Source organism: Notamacropus eugenii, chromosome 5 (assembly GCF_028372415.1).
Source record: "Notamacropus eugenii isolate mMacEug1 chromosome 5, mMacEug1.pri_v2, whole genome shotgun sequence".
Lineage (NCBI taxonomy): Eukaryota > Metazoa > Chordata > Mammalia > Diprotodontia > Macropodidae > Notamacropus > Notamacropus eugenii.
The window spans coordinates 287993198-288016572 of NC_092876.1; the positions used below are offsets into that span (position 1 = coordinate 287993198).

General features: G+C 36.7%; 1 protein-coding gene across 10 annotated transcripts in view; it reads left to right on the forward strand.

Annotated features, from left to right (window-relative positions):
- Positions 1 to 23375, forward strand: part of GTDC1 (glycosyltransferase like domain containing 1) — a 444669-nt gene that overhangs the window by 385230 nt on the left and 36064 nt on the right. For all 10 annotated transcript variants that reach the window (XM_072613182.1, XM_072613176.1, XM_072613179.1 and 7 more), the window contains one exon: positions 20969 to 21078. In XM_072613182.1, the coding sequence (XP_072469283.1) occupies positions 20969 to 21078 (110 nt within the window). The remainder of the gene's footprint in view (positions 1 to 20968; positions 21079 to 23375) is intronic.

Genomic DNA, 23375 nt, shown 5'->3' on the forward strand with positions numbered 1-23375 from the left:
AACAAAATAAATAAAAATACATTAAAACATAGATAACGTTGCATTTTGAAACTAAGATACTATGTGGGCATCGGGGATGTTTATGTACCCAGTAATGGGTACCCATTTCTAGTTTGACACCAGTGGTCTAAGAGACCCCAAAACCAAAAATTACCTGATCTGAAAACCCTTATGGAGCTGTCTTACACCCAAAGCCTACATCCTTGAGGGACATGCTAGGGAAACTGTCTTCATCACCCCTGCTTTGAATCTGTGCTCAATCTGTTAGAAAATTCTGTGTTCCTCCATGTTAAGACAGGCAAACTCACAGCTCCTACCGACATTATTCCTGTGATTAATCATTTTCTGAGTCAAAAAATCTTCCCTATTACCTTTTCTCTTTCCTATAAACATTAACTGTACCCTTCAACAATCCATGTCCTCCTCTGCTCTCCCACTGAGGCTTCTGGAACCCCAACTCTATTTTTAACAGATACGCCTTCATCACAGCTCTCACACTTTCTGGTTTCTGCTGCTCACACACTGGCCACTCTCTCTAGTACTTCATGCTTCTTTCATACCCCTTGATATATTCAACCAAGAGAAGGATAAATATAGTCCCTGATCATCCTTCTCAGTCCCAGAATTTCTCTTTGCCATTATCACTTATCAACCTTTGCCGCTTTAAGATTCACTCTCCTTCCTTTACCTTCCAGAGGCATCCACCAACCTCCAAGTCCCTCTCTCTCCTTTTTCAAGAAGTTCAATATTTGACTTAGTTTTTTTCTTCCCTTCCCCTTCTGCAGATGAACTCTATAATGTGCTCTACTCTGGCATTCTTTGCCCCCTGGACCACTTGTCTTGCCAGTTCCCATCTCTTAAATACCTGGACTGTGAGCCTTCTCCCCCAGGAAATATTTGAGGGGGGGGAAAAGCAGACCTCGGTTATGGCTGCAGCACATTAATATACTGCAGAACACTGCTGAATAAAGACCTGTGCTACATCTAGGTCTGCTGAAAAAAAAAATTCAATCAAATATTACTTTTGTAATTATCAGTTGCTCAGCAATTGGTTTATTCTTCCCTAGTTGAATACCTGTCACTTTCTACAGTGTGAATACTTCATCTCCTCAGGCCCCCTATACAATCCTTTCCCCTTTCCCTGTCAGCCTAAAAGTTCATTTCCTACTTATTAAGCAAATAGAGGCCATCTACCCTGTTGGGTATTTTTTTCTCCATAAAAAGAGTAGCTTATGCTCATTTTTTCTTCCTAAAAAGAATAGCCTATACTCACTGCCTCAATTTCCCCACTTTCTCTATGCAAATGACTCAAATCTGCTTTTTCCAGCCCTAATTTCTCTCCTAACTCCATCTCCAGCTACCTTTTGGGTATCTTAAATTAGATATCCCATAGACATTTTGTACTCAGCATGTCCAAAACTCAACTCATCATTCTTCTACCCAGTCACCCAGGCTCACAATAGGTGTCATCCTCGACTTTTCATTCTCTGTCACCCATTATATCTAGTCAACTGTTAAGTCTTGTCCTTTCCACCTTTATAACATTTCTCATGTATACCCTCTACTGTGCTTTGATACCCCTGCTTCTTTGGTGCAGACCCTCATGACCTCCTGCCTGGATGGCAGCAGTAACCTGCTGGTTGGACTGCCTGCTGTAAGTCCCTTCTCACTCCAATCTATCCTCTACTTAGCTCTCAGTTTACTCTTCCTAAAACTGTTTTGCCCTAATTCTGATATCTGACTATATCACTGTACTGTTCATTAAACTCCAGTGGCTCCTTATTCCCTCCAAGAGCAAATAAAAAAATCTTTTATTTGGCTTTTAAAGCCTTTCATGCCTTGGTTCCTTCCTACCTTTCCAGTCTTATTATCCCTTGCACCCCCTCCAGGTACCCTGTGATCCAGTGACACTGACCTCCTTCCCATTCCTCAGATGTCATATTCTATCTCCCAACTCTTAGTGTCATCACTAGCCCTCCTCATGCTTGGAATTCTCTCCTGCCTCATCTCTGCCTCCTGCTTTTCCTGGCTTTCTTCAAGTCTTCTAAAATCTCACCTTCTACAACAAGCCTTTCCCATTCTCCCTTAATGCTGGTACCTTCTCACCACTGATTATGTCCAATTTATCTTCAATATAATTTGTTTGTACATAGTTGTTTGCAACTTGTGTTCCCCGTTGGAGTGTTCTTGGGGGCAAGGACTGTCTTTTGCTTTTCTTTGCATGCCTGGCACTTAATAAACATGGACAGACTGACTTCTCACTCTCTTTCCATCTGTCTTCACCACTCTCCCACTTGAATAAAACTGTTCTAAGGATATTAAAGATCTCTTAAGTGCTAAATCTGGTGAATTTCTCTTCATCTCCATAGCATAAACTCAACATTTCCACGTATAGTTTTTAATACTGCTGACTACTCCTCTCTCTAGGGCCCTGTCTTTTGATCCTGGGCTTTTGTGGTACTGTTCTCTCCCGGTTCTCCTCTTAACTCTTTGATCACTGCCTCTCAGCTGCTCTTTCTTTGTCATATCCCTCCCCCTGAACTTGGTAGTCTTACATCATTCTGTAGTGGTTCCTCTTCTGTGTCTGCCTTTTCATCTCTTAGTAATATCATCAGCTCCTCTCTGTAGGATCAGTTCTTTTTCTCTATTCAGATAACTGCCAAATCTAGTTTTATCTCATCTTTGATTCTCCTTTCTCCCTCACCCCCATATACACAATCTTTTTAAGAATCTTACTGATGCTACTTCCATGAGGCCTTTTACATCTTTTCCTCTCTCTCTAATATGAAGGCCTCTACCATAGCTCAAACCTTTATCACATCTCACCTCAGCTGTTACTGGGACTTCCCAATTGATTTCTTTGTTACCAGTGTCTTCCCTTTCCACTTTATCCTTGATACCTGAAAAAATAATCTTTCCAAAGCATATGTATGACCATATCATTCCCCAGCTCAAAAACCTTCAAGGGCTCCTCATTTATTCTACAATAAGGTAAAAATTTTTGAGCCATTTAAAGCTCTTGACAGTCTAGTTCCCAGAAACTGTTTAAGGCTGATTGCATAGTACTCCCCTTCATGCATTATATATTCTAAGCAAATTGCCCTGCTAGCTCTTCCCCAATCTGGGCATTCAGTCCTGTGCATGTGTCTTTGAACAGGGCATCCCCTGTGCCTAGTGTATACTCTGTCTTTTCCCACATGTCTTAGAATAGCTTCTTTCCAGGCTCAACTCAAGTGTCAGGTCTTTATCAATCATCCGATAAAAACATTTATTATGTGTCCACTATGTGTCAGGCACTGTGCGAGGTTCTAGAGATACAATGATAAAAATGGCATAATCTCAACTCATAAGAAACTTAGGTTATGATGGGATACATAGTAAGTACGTAGATAAATACCTATAACATAAATTTAAAGTGAACGTATAAGATATATGCAATGTAGTAGAACATAAGATAGTTTTGGAGGGAAGGCAGCAGCCTAGTTGGGGATATCAGGAAGGGACTCATAGAGAAGATTGTGTTGAAGTTGTACTTAAACTTAAACTGGAGGAGCGGGACTCAGTGATGCAGAGTTTAGGAGGAAGACCGTGCCAGGAATATGGGATAGCCGGCATAAAGGCACTGAAATGAGACTTGTAGTATCATGTCCAGTATGGACAGAACATAGATTGTAGGGGCATGGAGGATAATGTCCAAGGAGAGTTGAAAGGTAGATTGGGACCAGGTTGTATAGAAATATGAAAAGCTAAACAGGATTTTGTATTCTGTGCCAATGCAAATAGGAAAGCCCTAAGTTCTTCAAGGTCCATCCAGCTCAGGTATTGTCCATTCCATGATATGTCTCATGACTTTTGCCTCTAAAAATCCTGAGATTATTCATGGCATTTTACCAGGATCTCACCTTTCCATTGACCACATTTTCCTTTCTGTACCAGTTATTTGTGTACATGTCTTTACTTTTCCCTTCTCTCCTCTTCTCCATATTAGATTGTAGCCTGCTTAAGGGGAAAGTCTGTTGCAAACACCTGTGCCTAATACAGTAAGTGTCAAATAATAGATACTTAATAAATAGCTATTAGCATCAGAGCAAGGGTGGTACCCCCTTTGTCCCCTCTATAGAGACCAGAATAGAGCACAGTATTATGAAATTTTGAAAAGAATAATTTGGTAGAAAACATCTGGTTAAATATTTTGTTTTTTTAATTTATAAATTTATCATAAAATCCTCATTATAAATAATTTATGGTATATAAAACAAAGAACTTTACTACTTAACATATCCCTTTTATCAAACAATCTTTTCAGATTAAAATGAATATAGATTTTACTTCTTGACTTCATTCAGCTCACCTCTAGAGAGAGAACTGACTAAATAAAGTCATTATCTTTTTCTATCTTCATTTTCAGCTTTCTCAAAACAAGTACACACTGTACAGAAAAATGGAATTGAGATACAGAGCAAACACTTCTAAGGAGCAGCATCTGCCTTGTAAATGTAGTCTATAAAAGGCTACCAAATGTCCCTTCACATTTTTTATGGTTGTTAGATTATTGCTAAAGCTGGATGGAGACTTTTTTTTCTTGAATCTCTTACATCAGTCACCCACACTATCAATACTACAAATTATTTCAGTGTTTAACAAGATGGCTGCCATGAGCCATCAACTCAGCAATGTCAGTTTCATTTAAGGAGAATCAGATTTTCAAACATGCTTCAGAATTGTTATTTGGTATGAGGTACTTTTTACCTTTTAAACTGCTGCATGACTAGTCAGTTCATTGTTAAAGATTGCATGCTATGAGTCCACCTAATGTCCCTTTTAAGATGCAGCCAACTCCTGATTACCTGCTATAATGGACCCAGAGTATAGCTTAGAAAATTAAAGCCCACTGATTAGCCCAAAACCTCATGTACAAATTCATTCTGACCTTCTTCCCCAAACCACTTATTAAAATTGCTACCCTGTGATAAAAATGGATTAATCTGAGTTTGGCTCCTCCTTTCTCCCCATTTGGAAATGGTACTGATGATAGTGACACAGCCAAAAGGCAGGCAGCAGAATGAAGGGGGGAGAAGGAACAGCGGGGACAAGTAAGGAGTTTGAAAATTACTCTCACTAGATGAACAGTCCTTGACTAATCTTGAATTTTTAATCCAAATTTTTGGTTAAGATAGATAGATCGTGTGTGTGTATTTACATATAAATGTGTATTAATAGAAATATTACAAATACTATAAGTTTATAAATATATAAATATTATGTTGTATCTATGTGTGTGTGTATGAAATGGCCTGATGTACCAAACAATGTCAACTGCAAATTATCTGCCAAAGAAAACAAAAGAAGTTAAACTTCCTTATCCATTGTCAGTCAGCAGGCATTTATTATACACTTACGATGTACCAGAATCTGTGCTAAGTGCTGGGGATATGAAGAAAACAAACAAAAAAGCCCAGGCCGTACTCTCAAGGGGCTTATGTTCTACTGGAGAAAATGATCCATAAACATCTAGATGCATACAGAACACATACAGAGCTTAAGAGGGTGGAAGGCCTCAGTATCTTGGAGGACAAGGGAGGACTTTCTGTAGGTGAGATTTGAACAGACCCTTGAAGGAAGCGAGGAGGAATAAAAGGCAGAGATGAGGGAGGTAAGCATCCCAAGCATGGAAGGACAGTCAAGGCAAGGGCACAGAGAAAGTTCAAGGAACTACAGGTAGGACATGGTAGCTGGACCTTCAAGTGTGTGGAGAGGAACAGATATCTTTTAAGAAGTCTGGAAAGGTAGAAAGGCACCAAATTGTTTAAAGGTCAAAAAGAGAAGTTTGTATTTGATTGGGGCGTCGGGGAGAAGCCAGGGTGACCATGTCCCGCTCCTTCACAAGCACAGTTGAAACTGTCTTTGAATCAAAGAATCAAAGATCTGGAACCAAAAGAAACCTCAGATTCTGTATTCAGTCAGTCATTAAACATTTATTAAGAGATTGTGATGAATCAAGAATGACACCCAGGTTGTGATCCTGAGGGACTATGAGGATGGTGTTGCCCTTGACAATAATAGGGAAAGCAGCAGAGGAGGGGAGAGGGACGAGTTCCATTTTGGACATGTCCAGTTTGAGATGTCCAAATGTCAGTTTAGAGGTTAGGGCAGGATGGGTAAATTTGAGACTTGTCAGCATAGAGATAGTTAAATTCATGGGAGGTGGTGAGATCACCCAGTGACATAGTATAGAGGGGGGAAAAGAAGAGAGCCCAAGACGGAACCCTGTAAGATTTCTACAATAACTGAGCAAAGGAGAATTGAGAAGGAAGGGCCCAGTGGGTAGAGAGAGGAAGAGGAGAAAGCAGTGTCCCAAAAACCTGGAGAGAAGAGAGTCTCTATCAAGGAGAAGAGGGTATCAGCAGTGCCAAAGACTTCAGAGAAGTCTAGGAAAATGAGGATAAAGGAAAGATCATTTCATTTACGAGTTAAGAGAGCATTGTAATTTTGGAAATAGCAGTTTTGGTGGAACGATGAGATCAGAAGCCAGACTGTAAGGGATTAAAAAGAATGAGAGGAGGGAAAGTGGAGGCACCTATTGTAGACTGGCTTTCCAAGGAGTTTGCTTCACAGACCAGTAAACTGAGGCCTAGAGAAGTTAAATGACTTGCCCAAGGCAATATGGGTTGTAAAGCATCAGAGGTAGTGTTAGAATCCGTGTTTCTGATTCGGTATCCAGCACTCATTTTACTGTACTGTGTAATGTTAGAGTCTTACTTTCATTGATAGTGGCAAGAGATTGTTAGTCTAAAATCTGCGAAGATCTTTTCCATCTCTCTTTTGTTGTTATCTTTCTTCCAACTCTAGCCTTACTTGTGCTCAGGATTACTTTGCTTTGTTGGGTTTATGACTAAACTTTTTAAAAAATTGATGTTAGCTTCTACTACTTCTCAGTTTTATGTGCTAACAGCTTATAATCTTTCACCATCCTTTTCCACAAGATTCGTTTTAATTAATTTTTCATCATCAAAAATTGACCTCTCCATCCTTCAATTGAGAATGAAAACAAAACCCTCGCTACAAATATGGTTATCAAGCAAAACATTTCCTCACTGACCATGTCCAAAAGAAAAAAAGTACACACACACACACACAGCTATATAACAGTTGATAGGCAATCCCTTGAATTCCCATTCTTTGTCACTTTGAAAGGAGCTGTAAATATTTTTATAAATATATACAAATTAAAAATATATAAACTTGAGGTTTATTTTGCTTAAAACTAAGCCTTCTCTTAATCTAACAACCTTCTAGTCCAATCTCCTTCTCTTTTGTTCCCTTTCCTTCCTATTTCCCTGTTGAGTGAAATCTGTTTCTGTATGGTGAGTTCATGTGTGAGTGTGTGTGTGTGTGTGTGTGAGTGTGTGACAGGGTGTGTGTAGTGTGTGTGTGTTCTTTCCTCTGATTAGTTCTACTGAGAGTGGGGTTCAGGTATCAGCTGCTCCCCTCTTCCTTCTGGTTCTCGTGCACCCCAGTTATGGCTTATCTTCACTAAGGTGCTTTTCCCTTTTCCTTACCTTCAGTGTATTCTTCTCCCCTTCTCCTTCCATCCTTTTAAGATCAAGAAGATATAACTGAACCACACCCAGAGCCTTCTGTCTTGTCAGAGTTCCTCTGTGACTCCTAATGACAATAGTATTCAAAGGGGACCCATGTATTATCTTCCTATATTAAAATGTGAGCAATTTATTCTGATTTAGTCCTTCCTGGGGTCTAAATTGTCTGTGATCCTTACTGTGGCTCCTTAGTTCTTGGATTCTTTTTTATGGTTGCTTGTAGTATGTTTTCTGGATTTTTGTCTATATTGTTCCTGGAAATTTTCATTTGCAGGGGTGGGTTCTTTCTATTTCCATTTGGCTCTCTGGTTCTAAAAGATCTGAGTATAGTTTTGAAAGAGGGTGTCTAGATACTTTTTTTGGTCATCTGAAGATTTTATAAACAAGTATACATTTATACACACACATTTACATACACAATATGTATGTGTATATATGCATATGTGTGTGTGCATGTGTATTCTAAATTGACATTGCCCTTGCTTGTCTGGATGGCAGATTAATCAAGCATTTGTTGACTAAGCTGATTTTTAGTCTCTTTTGGCCTCCACAATGTGGCAATTGACTTACATTGATTAAACTTATGAAATTTTGCTAATTAGTGCATATGTCCTTTCTCCCATATCCTGTTTTTTTTTCATCAATAACTTGTTTAAATGGGTCAGGTTGGAGTTGTTTTAATTGTACTATCTTACCCTCATTTTTTATTCTTTCTTTTCCTCTTATAATGTTTGATATTTTCTTGAACAAGTAGATAGTATGACTTTACTGTGAAAGTGGAATCTAGAAGAATTTCCACAAGAGTTACAAGTCATTTTCAACCTGTTAAAATATGACCAGTTTGATTTATTGTTATGATATTCAATACTCACCATACCCAGTGCTTTCAGATTATTTTCTCAAAAGAAATTCATTATAGAATGAATATAATATAATGAATCATATAGACTTATGTATAGTCAACAAGTCACTGTTCTCTCTCCTATTCCTTCTCTCCCCCTCTTCCTCCCCCTTTTCTCTTTCTCCTTCCCTTTATTCCTCCCCTTCTCTATTTCCTTCACTCTTCTTCCCCCTCTCCTTCTTTCTCACCCTTGCCCCTCCCCCTTGTCTCTCCAATATCTTTCTCATTACTAATCCATATTTTCGAACATTTTTGTCATGCTCCCATATTCTTACCTTTGCATTGAAGCCACCAAGTATCCAAGTATACATTAATTAAATTTAAGTCTTCTTAAAATCTCCCTTAACCTAAGTTTCCTCATATATTTAAAAATGAATGAGAGAGAGAGAGAGAGAGAGAGAGAGAGAGAGAGAGAGAGAGAGAGAGAGAGATGAACCAATCGGCCCTTATGGTACCTTCATGCTCTAAATCCATATACTAGAATCCTTTTTCATAGAGAAATAGAAACATGATAATTTGAGGTGAGAAAGAACAATGACAGCTTAGAAGGGGAGGGCATCCCGAAAGGCTTTGTATTAGAAGTGGCATTAGAGTTGAGCTTTTTAAGAAAGATAAGGATTCTAAGAGCTTGAAGTGTCAAGAAGGTATGGTCTCGGCCCCTCTACAAAGGTATTAAAAAAATGATTGGAGGCCCAGTTTGGGTAGCATACATGTATAGTAGGTTAGTTTGTCTGGAATGTACAGCTCATGAAGGGGAGTAATAGGAAATCAGTCTTGGAAGGTAGATTGGGACCAGATCGTGGAGGGCTTTAGATACTGTTGTGAGTTTATGTTTTATCCTAAAGGTCTAGTCAATGACTGAGGATTTTTGAATCAGGCAATGAACATAGGCAGATCTGTGCTCCATGGAGATTATTTTGGCAGTTATCCTACATGGAAGATGAATTATATTGAGAGGATGTAGACCCAGGGTAACTAGTTTTGGAAGCCGTTGGGATAGTCCAGCTGCCCTTTTGATTTGATGTCATTGTAATTTCTGAGTGTTTCTTCCCCTCATTCCCTAGAAGGGAACTTTCCCTTGCAATAAAGGAACACTGTTAAGCAAAACCTTAAAACCACAATAGCTAAATGCCTCATACCCCACCTCTCCCACAAAAAGTGGGTACTTTATTTCCTCTTCTCTTCATAGAGCTAGAGTTGGAAATGACCTCCCAAGCCATCAGCTCTAACCTTTTAATTTCAGAGGAGAAAACTGAAGCCCAGGGAAGTCAGTTGACTTACTCAAGGTCACACAAATAATTAACTGAAGGAACTAATGAATGTTTGTCTTTTATGAATTCAGTAGTACACAATGTATACAGCATTATGTATATTGAGCAGAAAAGAAAAAATACAGAGAATTATTTAAATGAGAATAGATTTAAGGGCAGTTAGTTCAGCCTTCTGTTGAGAAACCCATCCTAAAGACACCCAGAAGATTCCCACCTATCCTCCTCCAAATGTCTGTGGAGAAGGTTCTGCAAGACTCTTATTGGGGCCAAAATGAGTCATGATACTTAGATCAAATTGGGCTTCATTTTAGTATTAATTTACATTTTCTTTATTATTAGAAACATTATGTTCCTGCTTATAGATATTATTTTTCTGCTTATTTAGCCCTCACGTATTTTATTTTGATACCTAAAATCCCCTTTAGTACCTCCCTTTTAAACAAAAAGTAAAGCAAAAGTGAAGCTTAGTTGGAAAAAGTTGGAAAAAAATTTGAAAGAAATGTTAGTTGATTTTATAGCAATACCAAAAATATAAAATTGACTCTACCATTCTATTACATAGAACATATGCAAGACTTTTTCTTTTTATAGAATAGTAATCTTACTACCATAAATGTAAATAAATTTAATGGACACATGGCATGAGCTCTCTTGGGAAGCTTTCATTATGAAAATTAGAGTCCAATGTGAAAAAGCAGTAGTAGAAAGAAAATTCATTCATATAGCTATACTACAAGAACAGATTGTGAGTTCAATTTCTAGTGCTATTCTGTGAGATACTGTAAGAATCAACTTGGGGAGGTGGGTGTGTGGAGAGAATCTTAAGAAGTTATCTGGTCTATCTCTCCTGCCACCAGACAGGTGTAGTTCTGAATAAAGTCCACACACCTTGAGAGGTTCTGCAGTGCTGACAATATAAAATAAACACTCCTTAATTTCCAATATAAGTCCCTCTACAATCTTGGTGCAGCCCATCCTTCTCACCTTATCTTGTGATATGGCCTCTCCTATATTTATTTAGTCAAATCTCTGCTAAGCATACTTTACATAAATGTGCCAGGCCTAGAGGCCTGAGGGCTACCCGAGTCTTCTTACCTCTATCCCGAGGTCTTCGGTTGGCCAAACCGGATGCTCGTATGAGAGAAAGGACGTTCCAGAGTCGAACAAGGGTTGAGCTTTATTTCAGGGTCTAGTTACAAGTGCAGGGGAATTCTTCCTTAGGAGGGAGCGAAGAATCTCCCAAGGAGGCAAAGATCTTACAATAAGAGATTGGAAGTAGAAGTATAAGTGGGGAGAGAGGGGGAGGGGAGAGAAGAAAGAGGGAAAGCAGAGCCTTGTTGTCCTCACCGCTCCGCGCCCCTCCGCCCAAGAGAACTTTCAGGCTTTCCTGATCCTACTTAAACCCTCCAGCAGCATAGTTTGCATCTGAATACCGTGCTGTTAGATAACAATAGTGTGCCCAGATCCGGGACAATCTCGAGGGCGGGGAGAGCTCTCTCCCATCACGTTTCTCACGGGAAGAGGCGGAAATACACGAGATAGCTCGGTTCACCTCGATTCCCAGTCGTTTCCTGGGGGGCCTCGTGAGAACTCTAAGATTTAGAAGTTCCCACCTTTACCCGCCCGAGACTGTCCACCTGGAATTGAGCTTCCATCCCCAGCATAAATGAATAATTTCTCTTTTTTTCTTCTTGATGTTTTCTCTGGATAATGAAGTATTATTAAGTAATAGATAAGAAAAGCTGACCCACAAAGAACCTAATTAGTCTTTATTGATGGTTGGAAATCTCACTTAAGAGAAATTAGTTGGCACAGGGGATAGAGAGCTGCACCTGAAATCAGGAAAACCTGAGTTCAAATATAGTCTCATATATTTAGTAGCTAAGTGACCCAGAGCAAGTCACTTAATCTTTCTTTGTTTCATTTTTCCTTATTTGTAAAGAGGGCATAATCATGTACTCTCCTGCCTCACGGAGTCATTATGAGGGCCATATGAGATATTTGTAAAAAAGACTTTGCAAACCTTAAAGTGCCATATAAATGCCAGGAATTATTAGCTATTATTATTTACTAAAGAAAAGTGATTCATCCAGAATTTTATAACAATCACTGGCAAACTTAATTAGCATCCAGATGTCCTAGCATTTTCCCCTTTCCTTCTACATTGTCCTAATATTTTGAGCAAATGTCTTTAATTGTATTTCATTTGTTTTTGTTTGGACCTTTGTTTTGTTTTCTGAAAGAGAAGGGAGAAGATTTACAGTTGGTTAAAAGGATATATTTGCACTTAAAGGCATCATTCTTTTTAGATTTCATAATTTTGTATTCATATTTTAACCCTAAAGAACAAGTACCAGAAAGTCAATGAAACCCTAGCTCATTGTTGAGTCATAGTCTAGCCAGTAGTGAATCCCTGATGCCACATATTGACTTAGAAAACCAGAAATCAGCATTATCTATGCTATATTGTATTTTTATTTATTTTGTTAAGCATTTCCCAATTACATTTTAATTTGTTTTGGGCTGCAGTAGGAGTTTGTCTTCTGCCTCTAGACCAACCTTTCTCCCACTCAGTACCCCCAGCAGTTGGGTTGGAGGACATTGGAATGAGTAATGGCTACCTTTCTTTCTCCTTCAATCTTTGGCCAACAATTGACCAACTATTTAACCTTCAGTCTTTCCAAAGGACAGCAGCTTACAAAAGACTTTGACATTTTGGTTGCTGTTTTAATTGGAAAAAAGTGAAAAGCATAGTTGTCAGTTTTATGTAAGTCATACTTATCTTGATTTTCTTTTCAGGATTTTTGTATGAGGGAAATGCATGAAGGAAAAACAAACAAGCTCGTAGGTGTCATTGACCTACTACTATGCACTTAAGTTCTGTGTAGCTTTATGGAGAATAAAATAAAATTATAAGACATTGTCCCTTACTCTAAAGGAGCTTAAAACCTAGTTGGATGGACAAATGTTAGATTGTGAATAATTGTTAAATTTCACAGTGTACATATAAAAGTGTGATACTTGAATACAGAGTAATGGAAAGGAAAGTTATTGCAGTCCAATGAAGTTAATCAATGATCCACACCAGAAAACTGATGTTAGAGGTAAAATGTAGTTATGATGGAGGATAGAAATCTGCTTGTCATATAAGTTTCTTCTTTGTGTTAAAAGCTAAAGTCATGAAGAACAGACAGCTGATAATTTAATTTTTCAAAAATTTGATGAAGTATGAATATAATAACTCTTATTCTATACTTCATTCTTATTCTACATTACACCCACTAAGAAGGATGAATTGGTTGATTAATGGGAAATTATGGACATCTCAAAAGAAAGTGACCATAACATCTTGTGATTTGTGTTGCCAGCAAATGGAATGATGAGCATGTCTGGAGTGTGCTCTAACTTAGTAAAAGTGAATTTCAAACTATGAGAGAAAATGGATAGGATTTCATGGTCTGAGATTCCAAAAAAGAGCATTCTAATGACAAATTGTTCCAGAGGAAGAAAGAGAAATGTGCCTAAAGAAACTGATATGGCTGCACAGGGAGCTCTCTGATGAGTTCATATTTTTAAAAGATAGGTACAAAAAAATGAAAACATGGAGGTACAACCTGGGATGAAGACAAGTGAGAGGTGGATTTAAAAAATAGTACTTATAAAAATCGTACGAGAGAATCTAAAGTCTAATCAAAATCAAAACTTATGAAAAATGCAAAAGACAAAAAAAAAGTTTAAAAGCCAATTTGAGAAACAAGAAGAAAGAAGGAATGGTGAGTGGAAAGAAGTTAATGCAAGAGAAAGAAGTATTCATCTTATTTTGTTCTGTCTGCTCTATTAAAACTATTTTCAAAATAAAAAAGGGGAGGGAAAATGGTTTCTGAGGATAGGTATAAAGATAGTAGCAAATATCTTAACAGATCTAAATTAATTGAAGTCACTTTGTTCAAGCAAATTATATCCTAGCATGCTAAAAAAAAAAAAAAAAAGGTCAGATATGATTAATAAAGAGCTACGGGTAGTCTTTTAGGAATTACAAAGAACACCAGAAGTTTCATGGGATTGGAGTTGGGGAAACATCTTGATTTTTCATAAAAGGGAAGCTGGATTGTGTCAACTATAAACTAGTGATCTTCGTAATTATCCCTAGAAAAAAATCTTGAATAGGTTTTAAAACTCTTTGCAAAAAAGGAAGTGGTAACCCCCAAGAAGAAGAACGGATTCACTAGTAAGAATAGGTCATATTTGTGTAGTGTTTTGAAGTTTGCAAAAAAACACTTTAAATAGGTTATCTCAGTGGCTAGTCTCATCTCATTTCACTAAGCATCTCCTGTCAAACTAACTCCATATTGTTGAGGGTTACAGCACTGATAATAGATCAGAGCATTAATGTCAATATGTAAATGTAGTATATCTGGATTTTGACAAAACATTTGGCAGTCCTATATGTTTTACTTGTGGACGAGGTAGGGAGGCGTAGGTTAAATGACATACAGTTAGGTGAATTCCCAACTACTTGAATGATTGTACCAAAAGAGTATTTATAATCATTGATGAAATAAGGGGCTTAGATCAAAAGTCCTGTTCAGTTTTAGATCTATGACCCTGAGTCAGTCTGGAGGAAGGTTTCTAATAAAAGTCACCAGAATCTGTCAGCTTGGTATTAGTATTAAATTTATTCAGTAACTTAAATGAAGACATAGTTGGCCAGTGCCATAGTTGCTATGACATTGGAAATAGAACAGATGGTTCCTATAGCCGGTATGCTAACCAGCTGAGCAGACATTTTGTGGTAGCCATTTATTTGTAAGGAACATATATACAATCAATCAGGGGTTACCTGCACAGGATTTGATTCATTGTATGGGTTTATGTTTATATTTAAATATGCTTTATGTATTTTTAAAATACTGTATGTATGTGTATATGTATTATATGTATATACACATATACGTACATATAACTTTTCCAATTATATATAAATGCTAGTTTTATTATTGTTATTAAAAGATGTTGTTAGAAGGAAATGAATTAACCAAAATACTAAATGACTAATTTGATTGTTATCTGATGCAAATACATCCTATGCTATTAGCTACCAGAAATCAATTACTCCTAGTATATAGAACAGATATATCATACCTGGGATCCTCTTCCCCTTCCCTCACACCTTTTTTTAAGAAAACGGTAGAATATAATGTAATAATCAGCAGCCTGGGTTCTTGCTGAATTATGTGATTAGGGCCATATTTAAACCTAATGTAATTGATACTGGAAAACTTAAGTAAATAAACAGTAAAAGACTGAAGCTGCAAGAATTTGGTTTATACATTTAACTTTTTCTTCTTTTATGCTGTATTACAAAGGCAGTGGATAGAACCATTCAAATTTTCTGTTTGTTAGACCCTTTAAGAAAAAAAGGACATGCATAATTAATACTGTTTATAAAACTAAAAAACACAGCATATGTAACAACAAGAACACATCATTTTGAGCAACTCTCTCCAGAACAGACATTCCATATTGTGTTCATCTTCCTTCACAATCACTGCCATGACAATCTGGTATGCTTAGCAGTTGCTGCTGAGTAAGGGAGACTGTATCATATAGGAGTTTTCCATGTCAGCCAAAAAAAACACATCATTTTCTTTGGGTTATAGAAAATAAGACATGCCGTTTACAGTATTGTAGCATTTCCTTCACAAATTCATTTCTGTTTTGGTCTTAATTTAATCATAAAATGTTTGTAGCATTTTGTTAGTGCTTTCTTCCTCCTCAAAAGTATTATGTACAGTCTTCTTTGTTTTCATCTTTTACCACTACCCCCATTCCCAAGAATATAAGCTACTTGAGGACAGGGACAATTTTGATTATTTTGTTTTTTTCTTTTCTGAGTGTCTTGTACATAGTAGGTTCTTAATAAATATTTGTTGGATTAGATTGAGTTAAATTTATTGGATTAAAATCCCTTTCAATTTGATTGAGTTCCTTCTCACTAGACATGCCTCCAGTCAGCTAGGTGGTGCAGTGGTTAGAGCGCTAAATCTAGAGTCAGGAAAGATGGGAGTTCAAATCCAACTTTAGACTCTAGCTAATTGTTTGACCCTGGGCCAGTCCCTTAAACTCTATTTTCCTGTTTCCTCAGCTATAAAACGGAGATAATAATAGCACCTACCTTCCAAGGCTGTTGGGAAACTCAGATGAAATAATAACTGCACAGTGCTTAGTACAGAGTGTGGCACACAGTATGTGCTAATATAAATGTTTGCAATTATTATAATGCTCACAACTAAATACCAGTTAGAAGGTAAGATATTAACATACATTAAAGAGGACATTATACATAATCTAGTAGACCCTCCTATCCTAGGAAAGAATCCCTACCACCATATCAGGTAGATAGTCATCCCTCATCTTTGTACTAAACACCTTGAATGGTAGGGAACTATTTCATTCAACAACACATTCAATTTTTGCATGCCTATAAAGAACTGTTCTGTATATAGGGCCAAAATCTGCATCTCTGGAGTACCCACTGGAACCAGTTCTGCTCCCTAACTAGGGTAAGAATTTTCTTTAAGAAGAAATTGGAAAGAAAAGTATGAAAAGAGAATTTTAGCAAAAAAAAAAAAATCTTCCAATCATTCCAGACCATGTTACATTCACCTCTGTTTATATAATAATCATAGCAGGAGTTTTTTTTTTTTATCTATTAAAGGGGCTTCTCTGTGATTCAGCTTTTAAAATATGGCTGTCAGTGTATGCAGACAAGACCATGTGACCTTTATTATTGATTGCTTCCTATATGTAGAACATTGTACTGTTCTCTGGGGCAGATATTCTTACTCTTGTGTCCATGGACTTTTTTAAAAAATGTAACAGTATTTCAATATAATTGGCTTCCTTTGTAATCCTATGTATTTAAAAACATTATTCTGAGATGGGTTCCACAGACTTTACTAGATTGCTGAAGGCATCTATGATACCAAAAAGTTTAAGAAGTCCTGTTCTAGGGTTAGAATGTGCCTTTGAGGAGCTTGCCTTGTTAAAAAGAAAAGATATATGAAAAGATGTAGAAAAAGAGTAAAAAGCAGGCAATCCACATAATGAATTAATAAGTAATGAAAGAGTTTTTTTAAGTAAGGAAGGGTTGTTGAATAGAAGCGTGCTTCAGAATCGGGTGGGATTTGTTAGGGAATGCTACCTAGATTGGGTGAATTAAAAATCAAAGGGGCAATAGACAGCAAAGAAAGTGAGGAGGGGAGAGAGTAGTCTAGGTGGTCAGTAGTGTCACTGTACAGATGAGGAAACTGACACACATAAAGATGAAATGACTTGCCCAAAGGCATATAGGAAGTTTTGGAGCCATCTGAACCGAGGTACTTGATTCCAAATCTATTGTTTATTTGTTTTCTCCCATACTCCATGATGCTAAATCTCTTATCCCCTTATCCTTCCATTATTCACATCCTTCCATTCATCAACCATGGACCACTGTCATCATCAATACACCTTATCTACTTCCACTCCAGTCCAACTAGTGTCTCTTTTCATCCCCATGACTACTCACTTTCTTGGAAAAGTTGTCTATATCCAATTCTACCACTTCCTTAAGTCTCTTGTAATTAGACTTTCTCCCTTACTACCTTTCTGAAATTTTTCCCTCAAAGGTCACCAGTCACATTCTCATCACTAAATCCAATAGCCTTTTAAAATCCTTCTTGACCGCTATGTATTACCCTATTGTCCACTCCTGTCCTTTCCTGGTTCTAATCCCAACCCTTAAAATTTCCCCTTCTCTTTCGCTAACACCTAATCCTCTTTCCAATCCTGTAGTGTGGTTGTTCCTAAAAGGCACAGGTCTGTACAGGGCATAGAATCGTATCTCTGGAGGAGGGCACTGCTTTCTTAAGGTGTTTCAGCTCTCCTCAGGTTGTACAACACATCCAGCCCACACTCTTTGCTGATGCCTGCTCAGGAACATGGTCTTCACCGTCTGTTTTTCTCTTTCTATAATCTGACAACCTCATTTCCTCCTAAAATTTCAACTACCATTTATGTGTATATGTGGGTGTATATGTAATATATAACATATATGTATGTGTATATGTGTGTATATACACATACACGTGTGTATATACATGTGTATATATAAAAGACATATCTATATAGATAGATAAACACATATATATTTAGCAAATCTATATTTTCTGAACACTAGATTTATATCTCTATCTACCTATAGAACATCTCTGCCTAAATGTCATACCACTTACAGTCTTCTTCATGCCTGTTCTTTCTACTATGATATTTGTCAGTGGCATAACCATTAACAGTATCCTATGTTAGAAAATTTGGTGTGTATGTTTTTTTTATTCTTCTCATTCATCTTCAAATAAGTTATCATCACTTCTCTCCTTCCACCCCCAATTCCCTTTCACTTTACTAGTACAGCCCCTGCTTGGAATTTTCTCTTTTCACTCATCCCTTTTTCTATTCCATCCTTCATATCACTTCCAGAATAATTGGTCTAGCACATCTATCAGGTCATGTCATTCCCTTCCTCAAAAATCTTCACTGGCTCCCATTGCCTAATAATAAATTTAATACTTCTCTTGTTAGTATTTCAGGCTGTCCACAATCTGGCACCACCCTACTTTTCCAACATTATGTCCTGTTGTATGAATGTAGCTCACTCTACATTCCACCCCAGCTAAACAACTCTCTGTGTCTCAAATACATCATTTGCTTTCTTGCATTTCTGTCTTTGCTTACACTATTCCATTTGCCTAGTGTCCTTCCGACCACCCACTTTAAATGCCTGTTCCACTACAGATACTTCCTTGGTCCTTCCTGATGTCAAGAATATTGATTCTTAAATCTCTCTGATGCACTTAGCCTGTAATGTTGTGCATTTTAGTTCATGACTTGTGCCTCTTAGATATTTTAAGTTCTGGCACAGATATTGCATTATAAACTTTGTATTTTCTCCAGCATCTAGAGCAGTACCCTGTAAACATAAGCATTTTAAAATTATAATTTTAGCAAAAGACATTTATATAGCAAAGCACTTTATATACATTTTCTCACTTGCATATCACAACAACCCTGTGAGACTAGTACTACAAAAATTCCCATTTTATAGCAAAGGAAACAAAGGCTAAGAGAGATACAATAATTAAATTCCCTTCTATCTCTCAATCTGCAATCCTATGAACTTGCCCATGATCATGAAGCTTTTTAATGCATAAGTGAGATTGGAGTCCAAGTCTTGCCTCACTCCAGGTCCCAGCATTGTTTCCACAGCATCTTAGAAACAAAAGTACATTTGGAAAATCACTGGTATGCCTCACAAAAAAGAATAATGTATTGTTATAAGTAATAAATGTGATCAACGTGGCTCTCCAGGAAAGTCCCTTAACTTCTTAATGTCCTCAGATAACTCTGTAGTTTCAGTTTCAGAGTTGGCCCCTACCTGCATTGCTAGAGTTCTTCACCCAAACCATACCAATGAAATCATGGGTGCAGTAAAAGATGAATTTAAAATTAAATTCAATAATGCAGTAATTATTTGATTTGCATGGCTAAGCTCTGTATCCCATATTCTTTCTGAACCCTTTAAGTCATTGTTCATGTTTAATATGACAGTGTTTATGAGAAGCATCCAAAAAAAACCAAGTGAATATCATCTTAAAGACTGATGGTATTTCGGCCACTGCATTCTTCCTTATCGTTTGAGATTAAAACAAACCTGATTCTTCTTATGGGGCAATGAATATGATTCTACTTTAAGGAGTTACTGATTAAAATAATATGATTCCATAAGACCTCATGATCCCAGAAGATTATAATTGTGATTTCAGATGTTAATTAGTAGATGCATTTGTTTTAATTCATGACACCAAAAATATTGACTAAATTATAAATTAACACATTTAGGGTTGCAGATGTCATTTTTCTTAAGATTTCCTGAATGACACAATTTTCATATCTCAGAGTGATTTGATCAACTTGCAGATTTGTTCTCCATCATTAGCATGGGAAGGAGAAATGCCATTGGCAATAGAGCCACTATTTTATTATACAATAAGAAAGAGAGTAGAAAATTCCAAATAAATTAAAAAACAAATATTTTAAAGACATCTGGTCCACATCTGTCTGAAGTAAGATAATTTAAAACAGTGTAATTAAATACAAGAAATACTGTAATATTCACACCTTGGAATGTAGAAAATAACTCATTCCATTTTAATTTGATTTACTGAATTAGAGAAACTTTTCCTCATTTGGATGTCCTTTAACCTCTCATTCTGTCATTACATGAAGACAGACAAGCAGCTAACATTTTAAAAAAAAAACATTTCCAGTGTTTTTGAGATTGCTCAAGGAAGGAATTATTTGTATTCAGATGGTTTAATATAAGGTTTTGCACAGTTTGTAAGTATATTCAGACTTTAAAAGATTTGGGTTTTTTTCCCAGTATATAATACCCTCCAATTAACAACTTAAAAGCCCAAGGCTAGGATGGGGTAGGAGGTGGAAGAAACTCTCAATTTATTTTTGCTTCATCCAGTGCACTAAGGAATCAGATGCCTTCTATAACTAAAATACCTATTTACAGAATTACATTTCGGTACTTTTTGTTCTTTCTTTCCAAAAATGTACTTGATTGTGTTGCCTCCACAGAAGAGAATTAAGGATCAGGAAGATAAAAACCATCTTTTGTCTATTCCCATGACCGATGTGGAGATGATGATGATGATGATGATGATGATGATACCTAAAATGGTCTTTTTTTTATCTCTGCCTAGTCCAAAGAGATATTCATTTAGGGAAATGAAAGACCTATTTAGCTTTCTGTAATTTGACCTTTAGAATCTGAAAGGATAAGAAATTTGTCTGCAAAGGAAAAAGCAAGAAAAATCCTTAAAACTTCAATATCACTAGGTTTTGATGATGAGTGCTAGGTCTATGGAGGTTTAAAAATAAGCAAAAAACAACCAAAAATCAAACCTGACTGATAGTATAATATAAGGTCAGAGGTAAGAGGGATAAACTCAGGTTCTAATGCCAGAAGCTCCTATTACCAAAAATAGACTACTAGAAGAATTGATGCTGTGGTAAATAAAATAGTTTTTTTCCTAACATGTTGTATATACTAAGATAACACAAGGTACCTTCTATGTATTTGTTTCTAGGGAACATGATAAAGATCCAGAAAGTTTTTTTAGGTCACTACTGCGACTTCAAGAGGCGGGCTTAAGTTTCCACGTATCCGTTCTTGGAGAAACCTTTACAGATGTCCCAGGTATCTCTTTTGAGTCCTCTGATTTGTTTCTATACTTGTCATATGCTCTTTTGGGATATTAATTTTTATTGATTCCTTTTGTCAGGATAATCAAGATGAACAAAAGTAAATTTAAAAGTAAAATCTAAGCCTGATTCAATTAAAAGAACATTTAAGCATTCTTTGATTTAATTTGGAAGCATAAAGTTATCTATTTTATCAAATATATTTTTTACAATACACCTTTGTTGTAAATAAAATATGTAGCTCTAGGCATTTTAGCAGTTATGGGAATTGGGAATTTGTAATTGCATATAGACCTCTGGGTTGCTGGTTTGAATTCTGCCCCTATCCAGAATGGCTGAAATGTCTTACCAACTGTTTAGTGGCCTGTGTAAAAAGATTTTTGCCATTTCCCTTGTAATTTGGAGTGGACAGCAGTCCCTCTCACAGCTGGCTCTAGTCACTGCCCTTTTTTTTTTTTGCTGATCTTAAAAATGCACTCAGTAGGAGCATTAGAGAAGTTATTTAGACGATTTAAGTAACTGGACACTTCCAGTGCCACCATCTCCAGTTTGCATCTACATTGGCAAAGTGTTTGATCTTTCATAAGCACCAGTGTATATGTTCTAATTTTTATATGATTGTTCAGGAAACATTTATCAAGCAATTGATGTATATGGAGTGATGTGGTAGTTCTTGAGGGAGACACAAAATTAGATAAGACATGATCCTTGTCCTCATAGAGTTTATTGCCTAGTAAAAGCATGTGTCCAAAATAATACACAGTCAAGGCTTTAGAGAAGTACCAACAAAGCATTATGTGAAGTCTGAGGGAAGAAAAGGACTGACTAGAGGCATCATTATAATCTGATGTGGCATTAGAATTAAACTAGTAATTCAATAGGCAAAGATAAAGAGTAAGGACATTCTAAACATAAGGAATGGCTCAAGTTAAGAAAGATAATCATGGAACATCAAAATCTCTGAAGAGCTAAAACTGAGAGTAACATGTAGAACAGTAGAAGAATGTCTACTAGCTGCTTCACACAGTCATTATTTCTCTCTGCCTCAATTTCTTCATCTATAAAATAGAGATAATAATAGCTAAACAGCTGAGACTTTTTACCGCATAGAACTGTTGGAATAATTAAATATGTGGATAGATAGATGATAGATATTTGTGTATATGTGTATAGATAAATGTGTGTGTATATATGTATATACGTGTATATACATACATATATATATATATCTGATGACAGTTGAGATGGTGGGTATGAGTAGGCTATAACATATTATCACAGATGAGTTGTGTACAAGAAGTGAACATAGAAAGCACCATCAGAGAGACAGATAGTCAGAAAAGGAACTGAACTAGTCATGCAGTGAGGGAAAACAGTCAGATAAGCCCCGGACAAAATCAGTGATCATAAAATATTGAAAGACCAAAGTCTTTTAGAGAAAATATATAACATGTTTTGGTAGATCTTTTGTGGAGAATTTATGGAGTACATGAAAAAGAATTGTATTAAGTGAGAAAGTGAAGGATTGATGGTGACAGTATTGTGAGAGGGAGGATTTACATCAATGATATGGATCTATTAAGTATCAAAGAATTAGCATATTTAAAACCTGATTACATTTTTATTATTTTGAGCCCAGACAAACTGAGGGCATTTTTGCTCTACATATAATTTGATAAGAAGCTGTGTTACAACAATCATGCTTTCTCTTTCCTATGACTGTTACAGATCTAAACGTGCACAGATGACCATGGTATTTTTGCAAAGGGATTAAAAAAAAACAACAACCCTCACAAAAACAGAAAAAATGTCAAGTGCCCAAATTTAAAAAGTCAGGCCACTTCAGGTCCTGGGTTTGAGTTTTGTGTTTGCTGATGCTCTGATAATTAGATGGGAATTTTTTAGATTTGCTTATAACATAGGATCATGTATCTGGAGCTAGAAGAGACCTCAGGGACCATATAGTCCAATCCCCTCCTTTAATAGTTGTGGAAACTGGGGCACAGAAAAAGTAAGTGACATGTCCAAAGTCACAGTCTAAAATTTTGTAGAACTAAAATTTCTTCTTCATTCCCTAAATAAGAGGGCTTCCCACCCCACCCCCATCCCTAGATTTAATTTTCTTTTTCCAGGCCAAAAGCATAGTTTCTATTACAAGCCTATAGAGGACAAGTACAAATAGATAGAAAATGAGGAATTTCTTAAAATATGAGAACTGAACACAAATGTAAGGTCTGGCTTTTTTAACGCTACATTTTCCTACCCTTTTAAAAAAATTAAATGATCTCAATG